The 27,994-nt window shown below is 39.7% G+C and overlaps 1 protein-coding gene across 2 annotated transcripts; it reads left to right on the forward strand.

Moving 5' to 3' along the window:
- The first annotated feature begins 169 nt into the window (after window positions 1-169).
- On the forward strand, window positions 170-27,994 carry LOC145407978 (syntaxin-7-like). 2 transcript variants are annotated; one of them, XM_080278781.1, is made up of 9 exons: window positions 170-192; window positions 4,362-4,500; window positions 6,051-6,120; window positions 10,772-10,916; window positions 11,387-11,483; window positions 16,001-16,149; window positions 19,764-19,919; window positions 24,067-24,163; window positions 26,168-27,994. In XM_080278781.1, the coding sequence occupies exons 2-8, from the start codon at window positions 4,398-4,400 to the stop codon at window positions 24,160-24,162; spliced, it is 816 nt and encodes a 271-aa protein (XP_080134907.1). In that variant the 5' UTR covers window positions 170-192; window positions 4,362-4,397; the 3' UTR covers window position 24,163; window positions 26,168-27,994. The 2 variants fall into 2 exon arrangements, with proteins under 2 accessions (XP_080134907.1, XP_080134908.1); XM_080278782.1 differs by lacking the exon at window positions 24,067-24,163.

A 27,994-nucleotide genomic window follows, 5' to 3' on the forward strand; every position in this document is an offset into this window, starting at 1 on the left:
ACACTATACTAATTTGCATTTAATGTAATTTTTTCATGCATATCTCTGTCTTACAGTAATTTATTTGAAGTGTGTAACTTTCCTTATAATCAAAGATCAATCACAGAATCTGATTAAACAGAAGTGTAGAAGCTGAGCAGAAGCCAGAGTCAAAATGGTTAGTGGGACGAGTCACCCTGTATCGTGCTGACGGTGAGTCATTTGTCTGTCCATTACTACCTATATTGAGGTTAGAAATGCCCTCAGAGTTCTTTTAAAGTGCCAGGCGTATTGATTTCCTTATGATGATCTAGTGTACTGAGTAAGAAGTCGACCCTAGTAGCATAATTCATGAAGACGTAGATATGGGGTACAGCTTGACATTTGACAGTGGGAGTAACACTACAGATTACCTGCCTGTTGTATGTTATCTTGTTTGTTGATTAATGCTGAGATGACACCCTATTTTCCATGAATGAAATATGAAATGATTAATGATTCATTGTTGGCTTGTCACTGACGTGCAGTTTCTTAGTGTTAATATAGTATCTGCCAGGCAAGAACCCTGTAACGAGGTAATAATTACACATATTTGCTGAAAGACCTTAGCAGTTGACTGATTCAGTTTGTGTGAAACAGCAGGAGATCTCATGTGTAGAATTTACAATTTGACCATCATTCTTTTTGTGTCTGCCCTCCTTTCTTCCTATTTCATCTATCCTGTCACTTTTTATTGCTCTTCCTTTACAGGTGGCTTTACATTGAGTGATAAGCCTAATGGTTTTCTGTAGGCCAGGAAACCATTTTCAGTGGTGGGTGGTAACCATATAACCAACCCATAATGTCTAACATGTCAACAAGTGGGTTGGTGGAGAATTAGTCCCCCTCTCTGTAAAACAACCAGCTCAACAACAAATGGCCACCCCTTGTGGGATTATGGCATCTAGTCATGGGTAGATAGAGCTTTTTAATTCTGTAAACTATAATGTATTTTTTTTTTTTTTTTTTTTTTTTAATGCAAGGAAGAAGGAACCAAAGGCCAGGAGCCCACAGTACTATTCCTTCCAAGAAAAAAACAAAAACAGTTGCTACTACAAAGAGCCAAATTCAAGATCCATTCATTTTGAGATGCCTGGACACATTGTGCTTGAGAGATTGGAGGTCATAGGAAGTAGGAAATACAGTCAAACCGAAATCACATCATATATCGCAGTAACCAGTTTGATAGCCATGGTCACTGCAGTCGCTGTCCCAAGCGACCCATTTCTCTGTAAAGAATTTTAAATTTGTCAAAAACTTTGTGAGTATTGATAGATATGTTCACTGTCTTCTAAGAAGTAGACATAAGGTAAAAACTGTTCATTAAGTTCCAGTACCCGTACCTTAGCTATATAAAACTTTCAGAAATTACATATCCAACTTTTGTTTCTCACCGTATCGTATCATATCATTCACTTAACAAAAGAAATATGTCTTAGTAATATGATGATTATCAAGATCTGTAGCCATGTGTTATAGCTACCATCTGTAATTTCATTTTAAAGCCTTTGTTGTAGAAGGAGCAGCAACTAGAGCAGTTCAAGAAGATTGTGTGTATAAAATGCAGTAATATGTGAGGATACTGTGTTGCATATTTACCCTTTGGGAAGTATGGAGGTCAGCATTTCCTGAGAACTAAGGTCACAGTTTTAAGGCTTCACATTGGTGCTGGTGTTTATATGGCTGTACCGTACTGATAATGTACAGCAGTGCTTATACGCAGCTGTAAAAAGGGCTTTCTTATGTAGATTTTGGAACTGAGAAGCTATCTATCTATATACCTAGGCTGCTTCCCCCAAGGAAAGGGAGGTAGCCGAGACAGGACGACACACTCCCCATTTACTCATCCATTCAAACACATTCATTCGCATCTTAGCCCCAAAGGGGAGAACGGACAGATCTTCACCGCACCACACCGCACAAGGGTCAACTGCGCAATGCAATCAGTGACATCCGCAGCAGGGCCCGACAGCAAAACTGGTTTACCCCTGCCACATCATAACAGACCCATCCCCTTACCCGCACCTGACCTGGGAAGCTGAAAGATAAAATTGTTAACCAGTAATGTTAGTCCTTTAAAGAAATATTAAGAATAGTACAAATACCTCACAATACTTTAAGACATCAGTTTTAATTGCTATACCTGTCCTCCCTGTACTGTGGTGCATAAACTGTAAAAAATATAAATGATTAGTTGGAAATATATAAAGCTACTGAATTACATTCTAGAAATAAGGGTTTCTGAAGCAGGGTCTCATATAATTTCCCAGTTTTTCCTGAGGAAAGTCCGGTTAAGCCTGGATCATTTTTATGTGTGAGGTAGAGAGATACGGTACCTTGCAATGGGTCAGATTCATAAGGGCATAGTGCTGCATCCAAACCAATTTATCACTGATTTCAGTATTTTTGCTGAACCAGTATAAACCCTCAATATAACCGACCAATTGTTAAAAGCTGATTATTATATTGGAGGGGTACCTGTTATGTGATGAGGGGGGGCTTTAATGAACCCATGTTCAGTACATGCAGTACAGAATTAAAGTTTGTTCAGTGGACTGATGCTGATGCTGCTGTGCAGTATTTGCATCCATCAATCCATCTTCCAATGCTATGTTGCCCCATGAGGAGTATAGGAGTCCGGGGCTAAGCAGGTTGGTCCCGACATTTAAGATGAAAGTGACCAGCCGCACTCATCCTGGAGTGGCATTACGTGAGCAATAAACTCCAACCACCTGTTGGATATAAACCTGCACTGGCTCAGTCTGATTGGAGCGCCTTAATTACCCACTGAACCAGCAGGCGCCATAATTTGGCTTGCCACTCAGTGTAGCGTCATCCATAGTCAGAAAGAAGAGGGAAAAGTGAAGGAAAGAAAGGTTGAAGAGGATGTACAAAGTCACCCATTGGCAGAAAGAAGAGGAAATAGTGAAGGAAAGAAAGATAGAAGAGTGCAAAGTCACCCTTAGGCAGAAAGAAGAGGAAAGAGTGATGGAAAGAAAGATAGGACATGCAAAGTCACCTAATGGCAAAACGAAGATTTTAGAAAATGAAGGAAATAAAGACAGAAGAGGGAGGAAGGAAAAGAGGAAAGGGCAGTCACCCGAGGGCAGCACTACATTGAGTGAATGAATGATGAGTGCCCCCACCTGCCACTTAGTATTTGGACTCTGACTTAAAAAGTCAGATTTGGGAAACATTGCTAATACAGTAATGTATGTATCTTATCATTCAATATTCTGATCATTGTGTAGTACTGGTAATCTTTTATGCCAGTGTTTTCAAATGTTGATTACTTGCGCACCGTTGTTTAGACATGAACAACCTTACGGCATACCCAGTGCCACCATTTACTAGAGGGTGTGCCTGTGGTGCTGAAGTACATAATGGCTGGGTGACACTGAAGTGTTAGCCACTGAAGATCATTGTACCTTTAGTTACATGGATTATCAGCTGTGTACAAAATATAGCAATTATGTCATTGTTCAGTATTGTGATGCCAACTCTAACTTATAGAAGTGAAGCTTGGACCTTGTTGAAGAGACAGAAGTCAAGAGTGAGAGCAGTGGAAATGAGTTATATGAGAGAAGAAAGTGGAGTCACATGTAGAGACAGACTGACAAATGAGGAAGTGAAGGAGCATTGTGGTGTGGATGTGGATATGATAGGAAGCATTAGGAGAAACACACTGAGGTGGTTTGGCCATGTGGAGAGGATGGAGAGTGAGAGACTGACAAGGAGGGTGTATGTGAGTGAGGTAGAGGGGGAGAGAGGGAGGGGGAGGCCAAGGATGATATGGAGGGATAGAGTGGAGAGGTATATGAGAGAGGGGGGTGTGAGCTGGGAGCAGGGCAGTGAAATGGCAGGGGACAGGGCGACATGGAGGCGATTTGTTTATGGCCACCCCTTATGGGACTGAGGTATCTGACAATAGATAGATAGATAGATAGACATTGTTCAAGCACTTGATTAAAGTGGAGCAGCATTGTACAGTCTATATTCCCTCGTCCAGTATCATCCAGTCCTTCAAGTGCATTGTATCCAGGTACAATAAAGTGTAATGAAATGAATGGATCTTGATTTTTGCATTTGTTTATGACTGTTTGGAAGAAAAATTTTGGAAACAAACCAGAAGTTTCACCAGATATTACTCTGATATTATTGTGTTAGGGTATATTGCATGTTGATGCTAATTATGAAATTTTGGATGAGAAAGTCACATTTTAAGATATTTGCATTGTAGTGTACTGATAACTAATAAGGCAACTTGAATAGGTGCAGTAGTGCAAAATCAGTGGTTTCATTATTTTTAGCATATTTATTTATTTACATTTCTTATAATTCAGAAGTTGTACCTGACGGGTGAAGTACAGTATACCAAAATGGAGGGGATGACGTCCTACCAGAGTGGTGGGGGTCGCAATACAGATCTCCAGAAGTATTCACACAGCATCGGCTCAAATATACAAAAAATTTCACAGAATGGTATGTATTTGTTTGTCATAACTTTTTCATATCAGGAATCATATATATATACTGTACATACACACAGACACTGTACTACTGTACAGTATTCCATTACAAGTTATTCAGAGCAGTACAGTAATTTACAGCAGTACTTTAACTGTTACACCAACATCGTGCCTCAAATATTGGATTACGTACAGTAATATTTTTTATCGTCACTTAAAAATTGTGGAGCTGTTATTTTATTTTAAAGGTTTGGGAGGTGCTGGAGAGGAATACCATCATATGGTGGCACCAGCAACTGTTAATAGCTATGCATCAAAGCTGTTGAGTTACATATTGTCTTTCATTTCGTATTGAGGAAGTACAGTAATCCCTCCAATATCCGATGTAATAGAGCCAAAGGCATGTCCGGATAGTGATCCTGTCCGGATATTGGGCCCCAGCCTCCTGGACTTGTACTTATGGACCCTAACTCAGAAAAACACCTGTACAACTCCCTCTGGACATGCATTGCACCTATTTAAGACCCAAATCACACCAATAAGGGACATAAAAGACTGAAATAAATGCAAAAGAACCATAAGGTTTTAGAGGTGAGTTTATACAATATTAAACATTCTGGGTACTTACAGCAAGTCCCTGGCTCCTGGACTGGTTTGAACCACCAGTTTGCAGTCCACAGTTAAACCTTTGCACTCTAAATTCTAATTTCTTAACACTGCACAACACTGTAAATTCCCATGTGTTCTAGTGGTGAGGTATTGCAGTTTATTCACTGTTTATTCACAAAAACAAGCGCCTGTGGCGTGCATTGCTATAAGCATCTGCTCTCGATCGGAGTTAGGCTGTGACTGTTGATGATGATAGGGTAACAGAGTTGCCAGATCGCAACGGCCACATTACCAAACTCCTCAATTTTCAATACCATTTTTAACTTTCATTACCAAATTCGTAAAGCTAGCATCTATTCTTCACTAATTATATACACAAGTGGATATACATGTAATCACTCTTCTTATAATTAACAGCATGTTGATTATTATCATGCTATATAGGCTACCAAATTAATCAGAGAGAGCAAACAATCCACCATTTCCATCCTGTGTATCCTTATACTTGTGAAAAATCCATTTGGTATTGTATTATTCTGATTCATTACCAAACAAATTTTTCATTACCAAATTGGCCCACATTTGGTAATAAAAAATACCAAATGGCAACCCTGACAGGGGAGGAGGGAGGAAGGAAGGGGTGAAGGGACCATGGTGTAACAGCTGTTCGGCACCACACGGCAATTTCAAATTACGGGTGGGGAAAAAAGTCAGATTTTTTTCCAATTTTTTGTGGTTTTTGGCCCATTTTGGGAATATTGGATCCCGGGACGAAAATGTCCGGTTATTGGGGATGTCCGGAAAGTGGGCGTCCTGATATTACAGGGATTACTTTTAACATTATGTGTGATGAATACGAAAATGTCATGTACTGTACTGTAGCAGACGACTTGAAGTTTATTTGTATTCATATTTATATATTTTTTTTTTTTCTTCTTCTTCTTTTTTTTACAGTAAAATCCATGCAGCAGTTAGTGAACCAGCTGGGCACTGACCAAGACAACCAGCAGCTGCGAACACAACTGTAAGATAAATTGGTTTGTGAAATAGCTTAGAGAGGTACAGTTTAGAATAAAAGTTTGCTTACTGTTTCACTCTTTCTGCTTTTCACTTTCTGATTCTGGCTGATGTTCCCTACTTGATAAGAGGCTTGTTATGTTTTTCTGCCGAAAGATGATTGTGGATGAATTTCTGAGATGAGTTTTAGGCAAAAATTTTTTTCCTGGTTGTACATCAGTTAGATTTGTCTATCAGACATTTTGCTTTTATATGAGCATAACACTTTAAGAGGGGAACTGAGACACTGAACTCATACAGTATTGTCTTACCTCTGTTCAGTGCCTGTTAGTAAGCCTGAAATGCATACAGTGCTCATCCTATATCCTATATCATGTTTTTAACTATTCATCAATATGATTTATGTATACCGTATTATCATCTTGTCTATGCACCCTCTCATATGCATTCTCCAAGGATTGTGGAAAGTATTAAGAATAAATGGAGTTAATGGGAAGTTCCTGAATGCCATGAAGAGTATGTATGAGAGTGCTAAGGCTGCAGGGTGTGTGGATAGTGAACCGAGTGAATTTTTCTGTTTGAAGGTTGGATTGAAACTGGGATGTGTCATGTCTACATGGTTGTTCAATCTGTATATGGATGGGGTTATAAAAGAGATACAAGGTAGGGCAGTGGATGTTGGAGCGGCCCTAATGAGAGAGGGCAATGTTTGGAAACTCTCTGTACTCTGGTTTGCAAATAATACTGTGTTGTTAAGTGAAGACGAAGGGGAGCTGCAAGGCTTAGTGGATGAGTTTGGGAGTGTGTGTAAGAAACAGAATCTAAAGGTGAATGTAGGGAAGAGTAAAGTTATGGTCTTCGAAAGAAATGAAGTCAGTGAATGCACAGTGAGGTCGGATGAGGAGGAAGTGGAAAAAGTGAGTGTGTTTAAGTACTTGAGTAGTGTGATGAGTAAGGATAGAAGTTCAGAGGGTGAAGTGCTTGTAAGGGTCCAACAAGGATGAAAGGGTGATGGTTCCTTGAAAGCAGTGATAAGAGACAGGGAAGTGAGCATGGAAAAGAAAAAGTTACTACATGACAGTATTGTGATACCAACTCTAACGTATGAAAGTGAAGCTTAGACCTTGTTGGAGGGACAGAAGGAAGAGTGAGAACAGTGGAAATGAGTTATAAGAGAGGAGCATATGGAGTCACATAGAGAGACAGACTGACAAATGAGGAAGTGAAGGACCATTGTGATGTGGATCTGGATGTGATAGGGAACGTTAGGAGAAACACAATGAGGTGGTTTTGGCATGTGGAGAGGATGGAGAGTGAGAGACTGACAAGGAGAGTGTGTGAGCTGAAGGGGGGGAGAGGGAGAGGGAGAGGGAGGCCAAGGATCAGATGGAGAGAGGGATGGAGTGGAGAGGTATATGAGAGAGGGGTGTGTGAGCTGGGAGCAGAGCATTGAAATGGCGGGGGACACAGCAACATGGAGGTGATTTGTTTGTGGCCACCCCTTACAGGTTTAAGGCGTCTGGCAATAGGTAGGTAGATAGATTATCATCTTCATTACATGAATACAGTATGGCAGTTAAAAATTTTTAAACTCTTATTTTATGTTATCTGTATTTAATAAGATATAAGTGTCCTGTGCATGACTTGGTAAAAATTGTAATGACTAAGGTTATCTGTATGCCTACTTTGAAATTTTCAGTAAAGCAGATCCCTCTTTTTGAATGTAAATGGGTTTGTGTTCGTTAATTTTTAGGTGGTAGCTGGTAAGCCAAGATGTGTGGGTAGAGTTAGTAAATTAGGAGGTTAAGGTAATTGATATGGCTGAGTTGGTTGTACATATTGTTTAGAGAAGTACTTGACAAGGGTTTGATGCCCCATTTTTTTTTTGACTTATTGGTCAAGGGAATAGCTCTCTGTCAGGATTATGTAAATAGCATTCATTAGAAATACAGTATATGCTACGGATGATTATGCTTTTGAGATGAAGCCTGGATTTTGGGAGGTTGAATGATATGTGGTAGGTGGTAGCAACCATCATCCACTCACTTGATGTAGTGCTGCCTACTTCTTCCTTAGCCTTTATTATTCTTTTTCTGTCCCTGCCCTCCTGTCTTCCTATGTCTCCCATCTTTCCTGTCACTTCTTATTGCTTTTCTTTCCTTTACAGGTGGCTTTACATTGAGTGACAAGCCAAATGGTTTCCTGTAAGCCAAGAAACCATTTACAACGCTGGGTGGTAACCATTTAACCAAACCATACGTGCTCCCTACATGTCAGCAAGTGGGTTGGTGGAGGGTTAGTGCCCATCCCCCTAAAACAAATAACTCAAAGTCATCTGGCCACCCCTTACAGGATTAGGGTGTCTAGCAATAGATAGAGAGATGGAGAGAATGATATGTGAGTGATTGTGTAGTCCATTTCACTAGGAATTGTTCTGATAGTTCTCCCACCTTTGCACTTCTTTCTTTGTTCCATCTTAGGTAGGAAAATTCAGTAATGATGATCATGGTGATTATATGGTGTATATAAGGTATGTTAGATTTAGCATTATGTACTCCTTCCCAAAAAAGTATTGGCCCACTTACGGCACGTATTGTTATGAAATGTGAACGAAGCATTGTTATATGTGTGGCATCTTGTGATTATCGGTTAAAACATTATCTTTGATAATTGTTAGAACTCAAAACTGCAAAAACATTCACATACTGGGTAGTACAGTACAATCCCAGTTAACCGGGTGGCTTGGGGAATTTACCTTCCCGGTTACAGATTTTTCCCGTATTTCTGATTTTCAAGTCAAATCTATACAAAGGCTATCACAGCAGTAAATACAGTTCAGGTACTCACCAGTCACATTAGGGGTTACACTAAGAGATTCCGCCTGAAAAACTGCCTTGTAAACACACACCATGGTCATAACGCACGTGTGCAATGTCTAGCAACTAGCAGTACTGCAAATTACACCAGTCCATTGTTTACCGAATTACTGTATTCATTATATGTACTGTACTCATAAAAATTGAAAAATAAAATATAGAAATAAAAGCTTGAACATTTATTAGTGAACTGATGATGTGTTAAGACTGCACTGTAGAATTATCACAACACCTGTGCCCCCACGTGAGTTTGTTTACGTTTCCGACTGTTCTTCTTCTTCCCTACCTGACCTCCATCACTCCACCCCTCACCCGCCACTCAGCTGTTTTGCAGAAAATAAAATAAATGATGTACGTATGAAATGCAGGCATATTATTTATTTATTTTTCTTCCAACAAAGTAAACTTTCATTCCTATTAACATTTATATTCAGCCATTAGTGTTTTATAATGTTCGCCTTTTTCAAGTCTGTTGCATATGTCCAGCTTCTGCTTCAAGGTAAGCACGATACGCTTACGTTTAGTTTGCACTTTAGGCATTTTGGAGTTTACAAATTACCGTCTATCAGAGGAACACAATAGCAAGAGACCTTGTTTACTGTCTGGTGGCAAAACGCAGACTGGTGATTTTCGGAAGGTGTGGAGGATGACTGAATTCAAGTAGGGGAAAGAGGGGGAGAGGAGGGGTGGTTAAGACGATTTGCTAGGGATTTACATCAGCCGGAAATGCCTTCACCTCGCTTTGTCTGACTTCCCCCAGCCTCGTGTGACACAATCAAACGGCGGTTTGGCGGTCCATTCAAATTGGCGCACAGTTATAACTTACTGACATTTTTACCAGCCCTTGAATTTTCCCGTTGTTCTGAGTATTCCGTTTGTCTGGATACCGGATTGCTGGGATTGTACTGTATATGTTTTGAGGTACCAGATTTGTAGGTTTGTGTGTGTCTGCAGAACTCTCGTTTTCACAACCATTGTACCCTAAAGGGCTGATTCATTTTTGGGAGGGTATACATTCAATTATTCATCATCTAATCCAGCGTTGCCCCATGAGGAATGTAGGAGCCCGGCGCTAGGCAAGTTGGTCCTGACATTTAAGATGAGAGTGACGAGCCCCACTCATCCCTGAGTGGCATTACATGAACAATAAACCCTAACCACCCCTTGGTTATAAACCTGCACCGGCTCAATCCGATTGGAGCCCCTCAATAATCCACTAAACCACTAGGCGCCATAATTTGGTCATATGGTTTCCATCCAGCATGGTAAATGGTTTCATGATGTACAGGAAACCATTTGGCTTGTCATTCAGTGTAGAATCACACGTAGACACAGAGAAGAGGAAAGAAGGAAGGAAAGAAAGACAGAAGAGGAAGGAAAGATAGAAGAAATAAAAGAACAGGCACCTGAGAGGAGCACAATATCGAATGAATGGGTAGTGAGTGCCCCCACCTACCACTAAGTTGTAGAAATACAAGTATCATTTCCCCCCCACCCCCCCAAAAATGTCCCGTATTTCCTTTCAGTCTGATGACATTGTATATTTTATGCTGGTTACCACTAGACTAATTAATTAAGCTTTGGAGAGACTTTCTGAGCAAGATGAGTTAGTAGTTTCAGTAACCCCTTTGCTACAACAGATCAGTATTATTATACAATATCATTTTTAAGCAGCAAAAATGAAATTAAAAAAAAAAAAATCGTCAGATTAAGGGAGTTAAGCTGTAACATTACAGTATGTTAGTGAACCCCAAAATACATTTATATGTCACTCTGTATTAGGCACCAAGTCCAGAGATATACAGGTGGGCTAGCCAAGGACACAACCGTAGAACTACGAACCTTCAAGTCTCTACCAGTTCCTCCAGGCCAAGACTCACGGACGTGGCAGATGCAGGCAGAACGACTCACACGGGAATTTACACAGGTATACCAACATCAACAGTTACTCTTATTTCCTAGTTACAAAGCTCTCAGTTTTTAGATGCTTGATATTTGTAGGTGAAGAGGAAGGTGCATGGATATGTTAAATGTGTAAGGTATGAAAGTTGAAGCTAAGGGCTTGGCAAGAGTTTGGCAGATGCCTGTGAGGTGTTGCTACTGTATTAAGAAAAATACAAAAACTTATAGTATGTGCAAAGGGCTAGGTTTGTGAGGTAAAGCCCCAAGATTTGGGGGCTTGAATGATATAGTGTGCCCCATTTTGCTCACGTACTGTAGATAGTCATACCACCTTTGTACATTCTCTTGTTTAGTAATCCTACCGACTTCCATCTATAGAGAATTTGAGTCAGGATGATGATGATGATGGTGAAGCAGTCATAATTTGTCGCTGATGATAGAAGTAAATTGTTTCTTCCTGTTGTTTTCTACCACTGTAATTTTCTTATCTTCCAGGCACTGAATGAATTCCAGAATACACAGCGTCAGGCAGCCTCTAAAGAAAAGGAAGCTCTGAAAAAAGCTCGAGCTGATTCAGATGCCCAGTTCTTTGGTATGTATGGAGTAGTACTGTGTATAAGTTACTCTGTGTACTCTTCAGTTTTGTATGGAAGATGATGATTCAGTGTACCTTGGTAAATTATTAATCAAGAGAAGGAAGTTTATTATTAAGGAATAGGAAAGTAGTTTGGCTCAAGAAAGAGAAGTGACTGATGCTCCCTATACCTTCATATGGAATAGAAAATTGAGCACCATTGCCGCATGAAGGTTTATTAATACGGTACCCAAATCTGTGGATTAGAGTAAGTCTAATGATATTGGAATGAGACTGTATAATAATGAAGGTTGTGTAGGCTGGATAGGAAAAGAGGTTTATGAGATGTGTGAAGTAAGGAGGCCTGGTGATCAGAGGTAGGAATAGGTAGTTTAGGTGGATATAGTTGCATAAAGAAAAAATGTGACTAATATGATACTGTAAGTAGCATTATTTTGTTGGCCCTAAAGGAACCATGCAGTTTTCAAGACTGGTTGTGTCCCCTGGTTAGAAATCTGTCAGTGGTGTTATGCTATTCATGGGTCTTTGCTGAATGACTATTGACAGTGGCAAAATAAGTGTTCACTGTTGTCTATGTTGTATTGGCATTAGTATATGTGAATTTCAAGAGTAGTGGTAGAATTCTCAAGTTGGGGTAATGGCTGTACTCTACACAGAATAGTGCGAATCCTTGAGAGGTGACTGTGTGTTTTCTATTTTGTAATAAGTTGGCATGGGTATAGTTAGTCTTCCACCCTTGAATGTTCTGGACCATTGTAGCCTAGTCATGGGCCCTCTTGCTTTAAAAAGGTACCGGTTTGGTAATATGAGATTGGCTGTAACCCTGGCTGTTTTGAGAGTATGAGGAAGTGTGGAGGGTCAAGTACTGTAGAAGATAGTTTGAGAAGGCAAATGACAATGTGAGAAACTGAGCTAGGCTGTTGAGGTTGAATGATAGAAAGGGATGGATAGATTATGTGTGTAGATACCTTATACACAGCAGTGGTTGCACCTATTGCTTAATCTGTAAATTGCAGTAAACATTCTAAGGTATGTGGTGAGCAGTTACATTATATACACAGAACACTTCATTCAAAGTTGCCCTTTATTTACATTCATATTTTGCTAATACATCATCAGTAAAGATGAAGTGAATTTCCTATTAAAGTGTCACTGTTACACATTAAACTGATTTTCCAGTTTTCTCCAGGTTACAGTACACTCAATCCTCTTAAATCGCATGTTCATAAATCACGGATTCGTAAATTATGGCTATGTGGCCGTCAGACTACTGGCAACTTTAAATCACTGTTAAGTCACGAAAATCGTGGACCCAGGCACCCAAGTGGGCCTTTTCCAAGGAGAACCATAGACCGCGGCATTCAAACTGAAAATTGCAACCCAACGACCTATCACCGTGCGTCCCTGGTGGCATGTGTGCATACTAATGCCGCCATGTTGTTGTTGTTCTTGTCCCGCCAGTCCACACACTACAGACCGTCGCCGTGGAGTACGAGAGCTACCTGCCTTTTTTGTGCAACTTCCTCCCGTCTCCTACCTGCCATGGCCCCTCCCAACCCCCCGATGAAGCGCTCTAAGCAGTATGGCGTCATGAAGCTGCCGCCGTTGTTGTACAGTCAATGTTTGGAGCTCATTCTTTGTGTTGAGAGGGGAGAGAAGTTTTCAAAGCTGGCAAAAGAGTTTGGGAAGAACAAGTGCTGAGAGGTTCTAAGTTCTTCCCAACACCACCCCACTCCATTCACTTAAGCAATTTCATCATAGGATTAAGGTGAGATCCCTTAACATGGTTTATTTCTATTTAATACATTCATTCATTGCCAGACGCCATGTATCCCAAACGGGGTGGCCAAGGGCTCAGAGTTAATTGTATTACAGGGAGGGGCACTAATCCTCCACCAACCCCACTTGACACGTAGGGAGAACGTTATGCCAACAGCATCTGGTGTTCCCAGGCGGTCACCCATCCAAGTACTAACCAGACCCAACATGCACTTAATATTCCTAAATTTGTATGTTTGTGTTTAATGGTACCTAGACAGGTGTAGGTGGGGTGCTGTGGGAGCGGGTTGGCCAAAGTCCAGACCCAAATTAATTTTTAACATGAGTTATTATTCATAAATCACGGAATTCGTAAATCACGGCAGTGGTCCAGACCCAAATTGACGAGGATTGAGTGTACTAGTTGTATGGAAAGACTTCTGATATTTTAGAACCCATCTCATATTTTTAATAAGAAGTGCCTGTATCTTTTAAGTGAATTCTTTTTCCCAGTCATTTTGAAATAGAAGTACAGTCAGACCCCACTATAACAGACTAATTGGGGCCCAAGCCATTCCAAAAAAAGTGAAATTCTGATAAAAGCAACATCCGGACTTCCCCCTGCTAACCCAAACTTTTTCCGATACACCAGATATTACCGTAGTCCGGATCACACCAACAGTTTGTAAACTGTTTTCACTACCATTGCAGTACTTTGCAATATTATACATTCACTGCGATAATCAAATGGTATAATACTGTATATATAATAATACTGTACTGTACACTGACAAACATGTCTTTTATTTTATTGTGGTTAACATAGCTGAAGTGGTCAGGCAGTCAAGACTGCGTGTGGCCTTATTGGACTTTTTCCAATATGTTAGAATTTAGTCCAGTAGCTGCTTAATTCTGATAAAGTAAATTCTGGTCAAGGTCAGTTGAAGTCCATTCTATCGAGGTTTTACTGTACTCGCAACTGACTGCTAATATTTTGAGATATTTACAGCTGACTGCTAATAGTTTGAGATATTTACAGCTGTCACGAATTTGTGCGAATGTATTTATACAAATTCGTGACATTGTACTTTGGTGAGAAAACCACGAACTCTAGTGGAATTCCCACTGGGCATCACTCAGTTCAACCGTCTCTGTATGCACTTCGATCGGGATGGTTTTCAGAACATTGTCACTGTTTCATATGTGACCATTCTTATGCGCGACATTAGTGCTTTCACTGAGTGATCTATTGCATGTCTATATCGTTCACCCTCTCTCCGTTGACCATTGAAGTTAGGCCACGCCTACTTCCGGCAAACACGGCCAGCTCCTACCTCTTTTCCCCGTTTGAACTTAGTCAGCTTTGGGTTGCCTTGAGGGTACTTCCGGCAAACACGGCCAGCTCCTACCTCTTTTCCCCGTTTGAACTTAGTCAGCTTTGGGTTGCCTCGAGGGTGTACTCTAGTTGCCGCTCCTAGTTTGCACAAACTCTTTACATTATCTATAACTGGTACTTAGGCCAGTTCTTTTGTATCAAACTTAAATCCATTGTGCCAGCCAGGAGCTAAGCACCGGCAAGAACCTGTTCATTATGATTAGTATTAGTTATTGATTGTCAGGGGTGGAGTCACTTTCTCAAGAGGCTAACAGTACTAACAAACAGCATTCGTGAGTAATTAGTCTCTGCTGTGTACTGTTGAGAAAGTTTATAAATTCTCGTCCTTAGAGAATCGGCAAAGTAAGCCGGCATAAAGTAGAACTTACTACATGATTTTGACAATTCAGTTCCTTGTGTTTACCTTAGAGTAAGATCAGCCTTAATTCTTAAATTTCACATCCCCCTATGACAACAGATGACTGCTAATATTTTGAGTTGCATGCAGCTGACTGCTAATCAGTCATCAGATTACTTGTGGACCATGACTGCTACACTTTTGCCAGATTTCCCAGCTTAACAACTAACATCCTTCAAAACAATACCCTTTTTATTGTACATTCTTCCACACATGTCTTTTATTGTACATTCTTCCTCACATGTTTTTTTTCACCTTCCTTAAAAGTACAATTTTTTATTTTCTTTCATTCCTCATCCATTTCCTTCACTGAGTAATTCATAAGGGTGTAGAATTACAGGCATACCCTGGTTTAACGATGTAAATGGTTAGGTGAAACCCCATCGTTAGGCGGGGTATCGTCTATCAGGGTACTCTTAACATGTAAAGTACAGTAATATGGAGCGTTTACCAGTCTTGGGTTTCACCCCAAACCAAGCCCAAAACCCACCCAAATGAGCCCAAAAACAAGTTTAAAGCCAATCTAAATGGCCTAACAGCTGTCAAGGAAGCTAACCTAAGCCTAACACCTGTAAATAACTCACTAAAACCAACAAATAATATCTGAAAATCGTCAAATATAAGTTTGGAAAAAATTAAGCTTAGTAAACTGTACCCCAAAATGACAATGTTCACCCTACCTTTGTCTAAAACACATTAATCTAAGTCTGAAAACAGTTTATAAATCAACCTAAACACACAATTTTAGTCTTAAATATCTTCAAAATCGGTTTTAAAAAATCGAAACCCATCGTTAAACCAGGGTTTGGCCATCGTTAGTTGGGGTACGGTGATATTTCTACTCCCATCGTTAAGCAGGGGTATCGCATCTAGGAGTATCATATATTGAGGGATTGCTGTACACGTGGTGCAGTATGCAACATTGTAATTTGTATTTTTTGTAACATGTATCTGTCTTTACAGAAGATAGTCGAGGGTCTGGTGCTTTAGTGGATCTGGGAGAGACGGAACAAAAGGGACGATCCCAACAGTCCCAGATACAGCAACAGATGGAGCAGGAGCAGGAGATGGTGGCACTTCAAGAGCGAGAGTCACAGATACGGCAGCTAGAGGTTGGTTCCTCATACTACTGTACAAAGCAACGCATAATGTAATAAGATTATATCAGTCTAACCTATGTTTTGTCCTTAGTTGTAGATGTACTTAAATTTGTTTTGCCCATTTTATATATATATATACAGTATATATACTGGTATGTGGTGGATGGGGGCACCCATCATCCACTCACTTGGTGTAGAGATGCCATATGATCTCTACACTGAATGACAAGCCAAATGGTTTCCTGTACCCAGGAAACTATTTACTACGCTGGATGGTAACCATATAACCGTGGTTTCTGGCAGGGTTAAGTGTCCCCCAGTTTCCCTTGTCCAAAACCACTTAATCATGATAGTCGTTTCAGAGAGCCTTGGAGGGACCAATACCTGCCCAGGGCCCCAACCAAATGGGCAGATTCGCATGGCCCTGTGGAATGTGAGAGATGTGAATGAGGAGAGCAAGGGGGTGGAAGTGGTGAATGTGTTCAAGAGTGCGAGATATACCATGATGGCATTGTGTGAAACGAAGATGAAGAGGTGTGAAGTGGAGGAGTGGGAGGGTGCGAAATGTGTAAGATTGGGAATGAATGGGCAAGGAAGATGTTAGGGAGGAGTTGCTTTATTGATGAATGAGGTGTGGCAGAGTGGAATGAGAGACTACAGATGTGTCAGCTTGAGGTGTATGTATGTTAAGCTGAGGTGTATGTATGTCAAGTTCAAGTTTGAGAAGGTGAAAGTGGCAGTGAATGTAGCATATGCACTGTGTGAGGACAGGAGTGAAAGAGAGAAAGACAGGTTTTGGGATGAGCTGAGTGAAGTAGTGGGAGAATGGCCAGGAGCTATAAAGTGATCATAATGGGGGATATGAATGGAAGAGTAGGCACTGGTCCTGAGGATGACATAATGGGTTGTTGTGGGGTACCAGGAGAAAATAATAATGGGAAGCGACTAAAGGATATGTGTCAGGGGAGGGGGTTGTGCATTTGTAACTCATATTTCAAACACAAAGTTGCACATAAATGTACATGGTATAGAGGGAAAGTGGATCATGTTGAAAGAAGCCTGAATGATTACATGCTCATAGAGAGGTTGATGAGGGAAATGGTTTCTGATACGAGGGCCGCGAGAGGACGATGTGGAGGTCCGTCAGATCATATGACTGTGGTATGCATAGCTGAGAGGAGTGAGGTGGATCAGGAGAGAGAGGAGCAGTCAGGGAGAAAGACTGAAAGTTGAGAAGCTGAGGATCAAAGAAATGGCAGATGATTACAGGACGAAAGTAGAGGAGGAGTTTGAATCAGTGAATTAGAATGAAATGGATCTGGACAGCCTGTGGAATGCATATAGGGATTGCTGAGTTAGGAATGCTTAACTGGTGTGTGGTGTGGCAAGAGTAACAACAAAGAAGAAAGGTACGACATGGTGGGATAAGGAAGTTAAGACAGTGCTGGAGAAAGAGGAAGAAGTGGCTAAAGTGGTTACAGGACGGGGGTTCAGTTGAAATAAGAACGGAATATACCGAGAGCAAGAAGCATGTAAAGAGACTGGTGAAGAGGAAAAAGGAGAAGGGAAATGTTGATCTAGGAAGAAAAATGAATGCGAACTACTCTGAAAATAAGAAGTTATTCTGGAAAGACGTGCAAAAATGTAGAAGTGAAAGCGGAAAGAAATGTGATGGTGTGAAGGATCTAGGTGGTAGATTATTAACTCATGGGGATGAAGTAAGGACCAGATGGAAAGAATATTTTGAATTCCTGATGAATGGGAATCAAGAGAGCAGAGCAGCTGTAAACATAATTAGTTTTGGGGGTGTGCAGAGAAATGGCATTCATGGATCAGGAGAAAGCTTACGACAAAGTGGACATAGAAGGATTGTGGAAAGTTCTGGCACGTACAGCATAGATGGTAAGCTGCTAGGTGCCGTCAAGAGTTTTTATGATGGTAGTGAAGCATGTGTAAGGGTTAATGGGCATTTAAGTGAATGGTTCACGATCGTTGTGAGCTTGCGACAAGGTTGTGTGATGTCCCCATGGTTGTTCAGTATATATGTGGATGGGGTGATGAGAGAAGTGAGAACACGAGTAACGGAGAGAGGGATGGCTTTGGTAATGAATGGTGATGGATGGAATATCTCAAATTGGTTGTATGCTGATGATGCAGTGCTGCTTGCAAGTACCGGACAAGAACTTGGTAGGCTAGTGCAGAGTTTTGCTGAGGTCTGTGAGCGTCATGCCTTGAGAGTAAATGTAGAAAAGAGTAAAGTGATGGTTATTGAGAGAGAAGGTGACTCCCAATGCAATGTTACAGTGAATGGAGAGAAACTGGAATTGGTGAGAGAGTTCAGATACCTGGGGACAGTGATAGAAAAGAGAGAAAGTTGTGCAAAAGAAGTTGAAAGTAGAGTGACACAAGGAAGAAAAAGAGCTGGTGCAATGAAGGCCTTGGTAAGAAACAGAGGCTTGAGTGTTGCAGCTGCACAAGGCTTGCATGAAGGAGTGTTAGTGCCAACAACATATGGATGTGAGACTATGGTGTGGCTTGAAATTGAAAAGTCAAGAGTAAGAGCATTGGAGATGGGACTGCTGATGAATGTATGTGGAATATAGGATACAAAATAATGTGTTTCATGAAAGATGTGGAGTGAAGAAGTCGGTGGATAGGATACGAAATTATATAATTCACGAAAGATGTGAAGAAGTCAGTGGACACCAGAATTGAAGAGAGTGTACTGAGATGGTATGGTTATGTGGAGAGAATCAATAACAATAGAGTAGTGAAAAAAGTATATCTGAGCAAATCTGAAGAAGGGAGGAGGTGAGGTAGGCCAAAGAGTGGGTGGAGAGATATGGTGAATGATTGTGTGAGGAAGAGAGGTTTGGAAGTTGGTGAGGCTAGGGAGCTGACAAGAGATCGAGCTGGTTGGATGAATGTTGCGTGGAGAAGTGCATGATCATGGAATTGGCACCCCTTTTTAAAGTGGCATCGTCTGGATTAACTCAATCGGATACGTTTATGTGAAGCTACAGAACGTTGGGAATGTTTTTGGCGTATCCGATAGAGCCAGGATTCCGGGGGCATGAATAATGAGTGAATGGAAGCATGGCCCATTGGATTCAGCAAATTTGGGCTGTCTGGTCATTGCGACTCCTCACCCAGCCGTAGGGTGAGAAAGGAGGTCTGGATGATGATGAATGATATAAATAGAGACAGTATGTATATATATATATATATATATATATATATACACACACACACACACATATATACATACATACATACATATGTGTGTGTGTGTGTGTGTATATATATATATATATATATATATATATATACACTTTCTCATGGTGATGACTATACAGCATTTATGCATCCTGTATTAACACCTTGTTAACTGCAGTACATGTAGTACCTACAGTACTTAAAGCTTGGAACACATGTATGATACATTGTTTTTGGTCTGGATTTTGCTTTTTGACTCTACTTTATATGTGTAAGGTGGGTTTAATGAAGCTTTAAGAATTACCTTCCTGTGTCTGTGTGTAAAATCATGGTATGGTTTTAGAAGCAAAAACTAAGTGTTACATGATTCACAGCTGTTTTAGCATTGTGCACTTCTCTCTCTTTTTCAGTCTGATATCATGGATGTTAACCAGATATTTAAAGACCTGGCAACAATGGTACATGAGCAGGGTGAGATAGTGGACTCTATTGAAGCTAATGTTGAAGCTGCCCAGGTCCATGTCTCACAGGCTTCAACTCAGCTCTCACAAGCCCGCAGTTATCAGGTCAGTGCAGAGTGATACTAATGTCTCTAGTTTTTGTTGTATGCCAGGTGTTCCACTTTATGTAACATATGAAAATAAAAACATCATTTTTGCTGTTTTTTTGGTTTTCCATGGCAGTATTGTGGAAACCTCAGCAATCAAAAAAAGAAGGAAATGTATTGTAGCCCTGCTTTCCATTTACTCCCTTACAAAAGTCATTGGATCCCTCATATTAATATATAAATATACACACACACACACACACACACACACACACACACACACACACACACACACACACACACACACACACAGTATACTATGTATCATGTGTATCTGGATAACCCGTTCTCCTCTGACTAACTTGCCCAGTAAGACCAAAGCCGTATATATATATATATATATATATATATATATATATATATATATATATACAGTATAGTATGTACCATGTGTATCTGGGTATCCCATTCTCCTCTGACTAACTTGCCCAGTAAGACCAAAGAGCCATGGTCTGGGTCCTCCAGCCCCAGGTAAAGGTGTTGATGTTAGTGCATTGTAAGTGTTACCTTATTATGGTACTTGTATTCCAACTCTAAATCATCTCATTGTTGTTGTTGTTGTTTGTGGGTAAGTTCAAGTTTATAAATCCTGAATTAATTTAGAATGATGATGTCATTGGATACTTCTGATGCATTTCCCCCCCAAACACTGAAGAGTGTGATTATATATTCCTTAGTCAGTTGAACTCTGTCAAAACAGCACTGTTGGAAGTGACGGCATTGGCATAATTAAATCACATGCAATTGTTTTTAATACTATACGCTTATTTTTGAACTGTGAAAAACCTTGACAGAAGGAAATTCAGTGTTCTTTGTTAATTTTAGCATTTGTTGTTGAGTTTTGCATTATATATTTATTTATTTTTTCTTTGATTCAGCATTACTTTAACTTTTTATGCTTGTCCAGCTGTGGTAATGGCCTCTTGCATTTTACTGTACTATTGCATCTTTTCACTCAGCACACAGTGTTATTATTTATGATCTCTCCATACCTTTACACCATTTCCGTTCTTTTCACTTTAACTCGGCCAAAAATTGCCATCTGTACATTACGTGCCTAGTTATAACTGTAGGTTAACACTTGAATATGAGGCTAGTGATGAAGATGTGCCATACTAAGGTTGTAGAGCTGTGGCATTATTCAGTTCTATCATTGAGTTACCATATTTGATATTATGCCACAAAAGGGTATTATCCATACTGCTATGGTTATATATGGCCTGAGCTATGGTATGTATGTCATAGAGCTCATTGTATGAGCTTGGGACCAAGCTAATTCCATTAGATTCCTTTCTGAACCCATTCCATTTTACTTTACTACTGGTGCTGAGTCTGTTATATATATATATATATATATATATATATATATATATATCAGTTCATCCATCCGTCCATCCATCATCCAATCCTATGTCACCCCATGAGGAGTGTAGGAACCCAGGTCTAGGCAAGTTGGTCCTGACATTTAAGACGAGAGTGACCAGCCTCACTCATCCCTGAATGGCATTACATAAGCAATAAGCCCCAACCACTCCTTGGATGTAAACCTTCACTGGCTCAATCCGATTGGAGCACCATAATTACCCACTAAACCACCAGGCACCAAAATATTGTTATATGGTTACCATCCAGCATAGTAAATGGTTTCCTGGTGTGCAGGAAACCATTTGGCTTGTCACTGAGTGTAGAGTCACACACAGGCAGAAGGAAGAGAAAACAATGAAGGAAAGAAAGACAGAAGAGGGAGTGTACAGTCACTCGTAGGCCGAAGGACAAGGAAAGAATGAAGGGAGGAAAGAAAGAAGAGGATGGAAGGAAAGAAGGATGGAGGAGAGGAAAGGGCATACACCCGAGAGCATCACTACATCGAATGAGTGGATGGTGAGCACCCCCACCTACCACATATATATATATATATATATATACCAGAGGCCCCCACTTTACGAACAGGTCATGTTCCTGAAAAACCGTCCGCTAAGCGATATTTCATTGTGTAAACCTATTCTAACATGGTTAAATGAGTTTGTTTCCAGGACCCCGATTTTTTCCCCCATCCACCAGTATTAACCTCTTTTATGCTCAATCTGAATCAGTATTTGGGTATTTTATGACTCCATTGCAGGGTCCCAAGTTCGGGTCATCCTTTTAGATTGCAGAAACAGTGTATTTTCCTGTGCTTTTTTGATAGCCTCCGCTGACTTAAAAATTGTAGACCATGATGTCGAGCTATGTTGTTTGTCTTTCACCGTTCTCGTGCCTCCTTATTATGTCTAATTTCATCTCAGGAGTAAGGTTCTTCCTGGCAGACTTGGTGACTTATTTGCCGGGGCTTGTAGTAGGGCGTGTGGGTGGCATGATGACAAAGTAAATGTTGCATGTATGGCGGCGAGGTTCTGTATTGTTGTGGATGGTAGGATGGGAGTGAATGGTGTGCATTTTCTCCGTCAGTGGCACTGTGGTGGAATCCGCTGACTGAAAACGCACTCAGTGTGAAATTGCTCACGGAAAGAAATTTGTTAAAGCGAATTTTGGCATTCATTAGGCGAGCAAAGGGTAGTAAAATGCGATGATTGTTAAAACGAATTTTTGTTGCATGATCATTCTTAAAGTGGGGGTTGCCTGTATATATAGGTATACCCTGGCTTAACGATGTAATTGGTTTAGTAAAAACCCATCGCTAGGTGGGGTATCGTATATCGGGGTAGATTTAACGTGCATAGGGATGCTTTTTTGAGCCTTGGGTTCCCCCCCCCCACCAAGTCCTAAACCCATCCAGTTGAGTCCAAAAACAAGTATTTAGCTAACCTAAACCCCCAAATAGCTTTAAAACAAGCTAAACTAAGCCTAAATGCAGTTTATATTTTAACCCAGAAATAAAATTAAAAATAATTAAAAATAAGTCTGGAAAAAGTCAAGCTTAGTAAATTGTACCCCAAAATGACAATGTTCACCCTACCTGTGACTACAACACATTAATCTAATTCGAAAAGTAGTTTATAAATCAACCTAAACAAAATATAAATATAAAATATTGTCAGTAAAAAAAAAAAAAAAAAAAAAAAAACATTACACCGGGATTTGGCCATCTTTCGGTGGGTTAGGGTGGTATTTCTACTCCCATTGCTATTCCGGGATACCACATCTAGGGGTATCATATCGGGGTCTGCCTGTCCATTATTGTGAGGTTTTACTGTGTAAAATATATATATATATATATATATATATATATACAGTATATATGGTGACTGTATTATATAAAATTACTAGTTGCATTAAAAGGAATAATAATGTGTATGACATTGGCCTTGTTTATTGCATGCATTTGTAGTGATGTTGCTGTGAAAGGCAGTGTTATCACACTAAACTGTTTGAGCCTTTACTGCTAGATCTCTTTTAAGGAATATCTGTATTATTCTGTCTGTCTATTGCCAGACACCATAATCCCTTAAGGGGTGGCCATTTGACTTTGAGTTATTTGTTTTACAGGGAGGGGCACTAACCCTCCACCAACCTGCTTGCTGACATGTAGGGAGCATGTATGGTTTGGTTATATGGTTACCACCCAGCATTGTAAATGGTTTCTTGGCTTACAGGAAACCATTAGGTTTGTCACTCATTGTAAAGGCACCTGTAAAGGAAAGAAAAGCAATAAGAAGTGACAGGAAAGATGGGAGAAATAGGAAGACAGGAGGGCAGGCACAGAAAAAGAATGATAAAGGCTAAGGAAGAAGTAGGCAGCACTACATCAAGTGAGTAGATGATGGTTGCCACCACCTACCACAATTATTTGTGTGTGTGTGTGTGTGTGTGTGTGTGTGTGCACATGTTAAGTGATTATTGCTTGGAAATTATTAGTTGGTATTTTCCAGTAAACCACTAACTTAATACCAGTATGTCTCGGCTGTCATCTAAGTATAGTATGAACTGTGAAGAGTTCATCATCAAACTTCTTATTTAAATTTTGATAAAGCAGGCTTGAATGCGTAGTCAGCAAGTTGCATCCCTGGTAGATATTTGCAGTATTATGTATTGTATGTGTTTGTGTAATGCACAGATTTATTTAGTGTAGACTTGTTAAACTTATGTTTGCTATTTTCTTTTTTTAGAACAAAGCACGTAGAAAGAAGATTTGCATCATTGGTATTGTTCTAGTGGTGCTGACCATTATAATATTGATTATAGTGTTATCGTCAAAGAATTGAGGTAAGTCTTGGTACTTTTTTTTTTTTTTTTTTTTTGTTTTTAATACAAACATGCACAAATATTGTGTATAAAAATTTCATTAGCTTGCTATGTATTTGCCTTCTCCTGCAACAAAGATTTTCAGATCCAGAAGAAAAATTCAGAGAGTTTTGTTTTATTCAGTAGACTAATCAGAATTGTTTCTTTCTCTTGGGTTATAGATATTTCTTGCAGCTGGTTCAGATTTCTGGTGTTAATTATTGTAGTCTCCTGATGTGTTTCCCTCTTACTAAGTTAATAATTGTAGTTATGAAATTATTTTAACCAACACCAAAATTAAAATAATTTTTTTTTCCTCAAAGCTTTTCATTTAGGAGGTGATGAAGGCACCATTAGGAATGAGGTTAGGTGCTATATTCTTTTCTGAAGAGGCATTCTTACACCACCTCCTGAGTGATTTATAATGCCTGCTACAACTTATTTTTTTTTTATATGCGTCTCAAATCTTCTTAGTACCAACCAAGCCTTTGTAAATACCATACAAGAAAATACTAATGAGCCATACATATAAATGAACTAGTAAGGGAGAGGAGCAGTGGAGCCTTCTTAACCAGTTAGAATATGGATCCTTGTCTACACACTGTATTGCTATGTACATGTGCAGAAAGCAGGAGGGGTCTGTCATGACATGATACTATCTGTCTGTCTATTGCCAGGCGCCTCAGTCCCTTAACAGGTGGCCACAAACAAATCGCCTCCATGTTGCCCTGTCCCCTGCCAATTCCCTACCCTGCCCCCAGCCCCCCCCCCCCCTCATATACCTCCACTCCATCCTTCCAGCTCATCCTTGGCATCCTCCTCCCTCTCCCCCCCCTTCACCTCACTTACATTCACTCTCCTCATTAGTCTCTCGCTCTCCATCCTTTCTATATGGCCAAACAACCTCAGTGTGTTTCTCTTATTGCTTTTTATCACATCCACATCCACACAACAGAGCTCCTTCACGTCCTCATTATTCAGTCTGTCTCTCCATGTAACTCCGCATGCTCCTTACAAATAACTCATTTCCACTGCTCTCTCTCTCTCTGGACTTGCGTCCTTCCAACGAGGTCCAAGCTTCACTTCTATACGTTAGAGTTGGTATCACAATACTGTCATGCAGTGGCATTTTTACTTCCATGCTCTTTTCCATGTTTCTTATCACTGCTTTCAAAGAACCAGCAACCTTTCTTGTTGTACCATTTCAAGCACTTCACTCTCCAAACTACCATCCTTACTCATCACACTAAGTATGGAAGAGGAATGGCCAACTAAGTTTAAGCCTTAACTTTGTGTTTGCAGGAGTGTTCCCATGAATGCTGACTACAGGAACACACTTTCAGATTTCTTTACCATATCTTGATTGCTTTCCCCTCTATGGGACGATGTTTTGGTGCACACAGGGAGATCAAGGGTGGGCCTGTGTGCTGTGTACTGATGCAGTGCATAAGCCTCATTGCCCTAATAGAAGATTTTGATTCCTGCTTGTCTAGTGAGTAAAGTCACTAATTGCTGTTTTTGCCAGTCTCTGTTCTATGTATCTTTTCCAATCTCTTCTACTTACATGTGTTTTTCAACGGCTTTTTATGATTGGTCAGGATAAAATAATCAATATATTACCTGACAGTCAGTATTCTTTCTTCCACCTTAACTTATTCTGACCCATCAGTATAATAGTGTACACTGTTACAGTACAGTATAATTTTAAGTTATACAGTGGTGGATGTACTTTATTAAATGAATAATATCAACATTAAGAATCTTTACATGGATTCTTCATACTGTGACTGTTGCATCACGTCAATGCCCATCTATTTACAGTGTTTGAATATGTAATTGACTCTGCTTGTGTTTCTTGATATTATTTCTCCTTCATTAGGATCAGTGACTTTCATTTGTTTTACAAACAGAACTAGATAGTAATAGTTCTGCTGTGTCTTAAAATACAGTAGTTAGGTATGTTTTAACTGAGTTTGTTCTTTGCAGGACAAGTCACGACGAAAGGTGGTACTGATTACACTGACCTGTCTACTCATTGCTCTTGTCATCGGTCTCATCATTTGGGCCAGCAACTGAGGCCAAGGGTTGCCATGAAACCAATACCCGTAGTACAGGTTTTGTTACTTATAAAGAATTTTATATGCTTTTGTAAGTTTAATATAAGTTCTTAGATATCGCAAATGTGAGGCAGTCCATCTGCAGTGAAAGGAGCCAGCACTGTGAAACAAAGAGCATTGTGTCTCACATATGATTAATTATGAGTAAAAATAAGTTTCATCCCTTCAGTGAGGGGGACATAGATTTCATTTTATTCATGCCACCTCCTGATGATTATATTCAGCTTATGAAGATCAGTTGTACTGAAGAAATCAGTGAAAAAAATGTATCAAACCTCTCCAGCTGAAAAGGCATCTGGTAAGCTAAACAAAATTGCCAGGAGGTACTAAGAATAAAAAACTGCATCATCAAGTTGAAGAGGTTAACATAAACTGATATCAAAAGGAAAGGCTATTGCTGCATTGCCATGGAATATACTTTAGTACTTCACAGCTGGTTAAGCACTGCCCTGTCCTTCTCACTTGTTTGTGTTTACAGTATGTGTCACATAAAGTACACTAAAAGAATAATAAGGTGAAGCCATTTTTTTATTATGGCAGATGGTAGAGGAATATAAAGGATATATATATACAAATATGTATGTATATATAATATAAATATGGTATATATACACTCATTGCCCATGAATTTATAATTCTTAGATGTTATGTAATCTAAAGTAATATAAAATTACATTAGATTATGTTCTGTGTTACATGGTTATATAGTAATTTATTGTATTTTAGTTAGTTTCATATATCTCTTTGTTAAACCTTTTTTTTTTTCCCCCAAGATGTAGTTTTTATTATAGTAAACTTCTGACAAATGTTAAGGTATTTTGCTGTCATTGATGGTATATATCCTTTTTTGTAGGTGATTTTTGTTTCTATATAATTTCGGATAATTATGCTGCACAGTTGTTGCATTCATAACTTTTCATGGCTCAGTACACAGTAGTTATGTTGTTATTGCTGCATACTGTGATGAAGGATAATAATCATTTCTCCCAATTCATATAATTAAAGTAGAATTAGGTAACCCTATTCAGTTTGTTTTTGTTAGTGTTAGTTATAAAAAAAAAATAATAATAAAATAAAATAAAAGCTTATTTGAGGTATGGTAGAATTCAATATTGGAGAGGACTGGCTTCATGTGGCACCAATATAACTGGGTAGCTTCACTGCCTGGTTATATAAACATTCCTCATCTCCTCCCTATCCCCCCAAAAGTAGGATGATGGGCTGCAGTAGAAGGGCATTCAGTGTGCATTCAACTGTGTTCATATCCGGATGAGGTAGGGACACCACAGCAACAGCAAGGTAAAAATCAGAAGTTCAGAATGTAGAACTTTCACAACATATGACAAGTAAAAATGATGATAATATCCTTCATCCCAAAAAGTATAACTCCTAGTATGCTAAAGAAGTTTAAGACCACTGTGTATGCGAGGAAAGAGAGAAACACCACATCTTTCCCAAGAGGAGTCAGCTGAACGATGGATATCAGGGTAAAGAGAAGAATACCTAAACCCTCCTGGCCCTGACTAAATATTTTAAGAAGGGAAGATTAAAAGAAGGAAACATGGGCAAGGAAAGGAAAAAAAAGAAACCAAGAAGAACATCCTGAAGAGAGAGTTAAGGTAAGCAGTACTTTATAATAAGGTGAGTATTAAACTGTTGATATTATGAGCAAGGGTGAGTATTAAACAGTGGTGGT

Source organism: Coenobita brevimanus, chromosome 75 (genome assembly GCF_032717465.1).
Source record: "Coenobita brevimanus isolate Jiangsu-jjx chromosome 75, ASM3271746v2, whole genome shotgun sequence".
Taxonomy (NCBI): domain Eukaryota; kingdom Metazoa; phylum Arthropoda; class Malacostraca; order Decapoda; family Coenobitidae; genus Coenobita; species Coenobita brevimanus.

Excerpts from the sequence above, each read along its gene's own strand:
- LOC145407978 (XM_080278781.1), top strand. The coding sequence starts at position 4,398 with ATGGAGGGGATGACGTCCTACCAGAGTGGTGGGGGTCGCAATACAGAT. Across the intron at positions 4,501-6,050 it reads ACAAAAAATTTCACAGAATG|TAAAATCCATGCAGCAGTTA; the intron begins GTATGTATTTGT and ends TTTTTTTTACAG. Across the intron at positions 6,121-10,771 it reads CAGCAGCTGCGAACACAACT|GCACCAAGTCCAGAGATATA; the intron begins GTAAGATAAATT and ends ACTCTGTATTAG.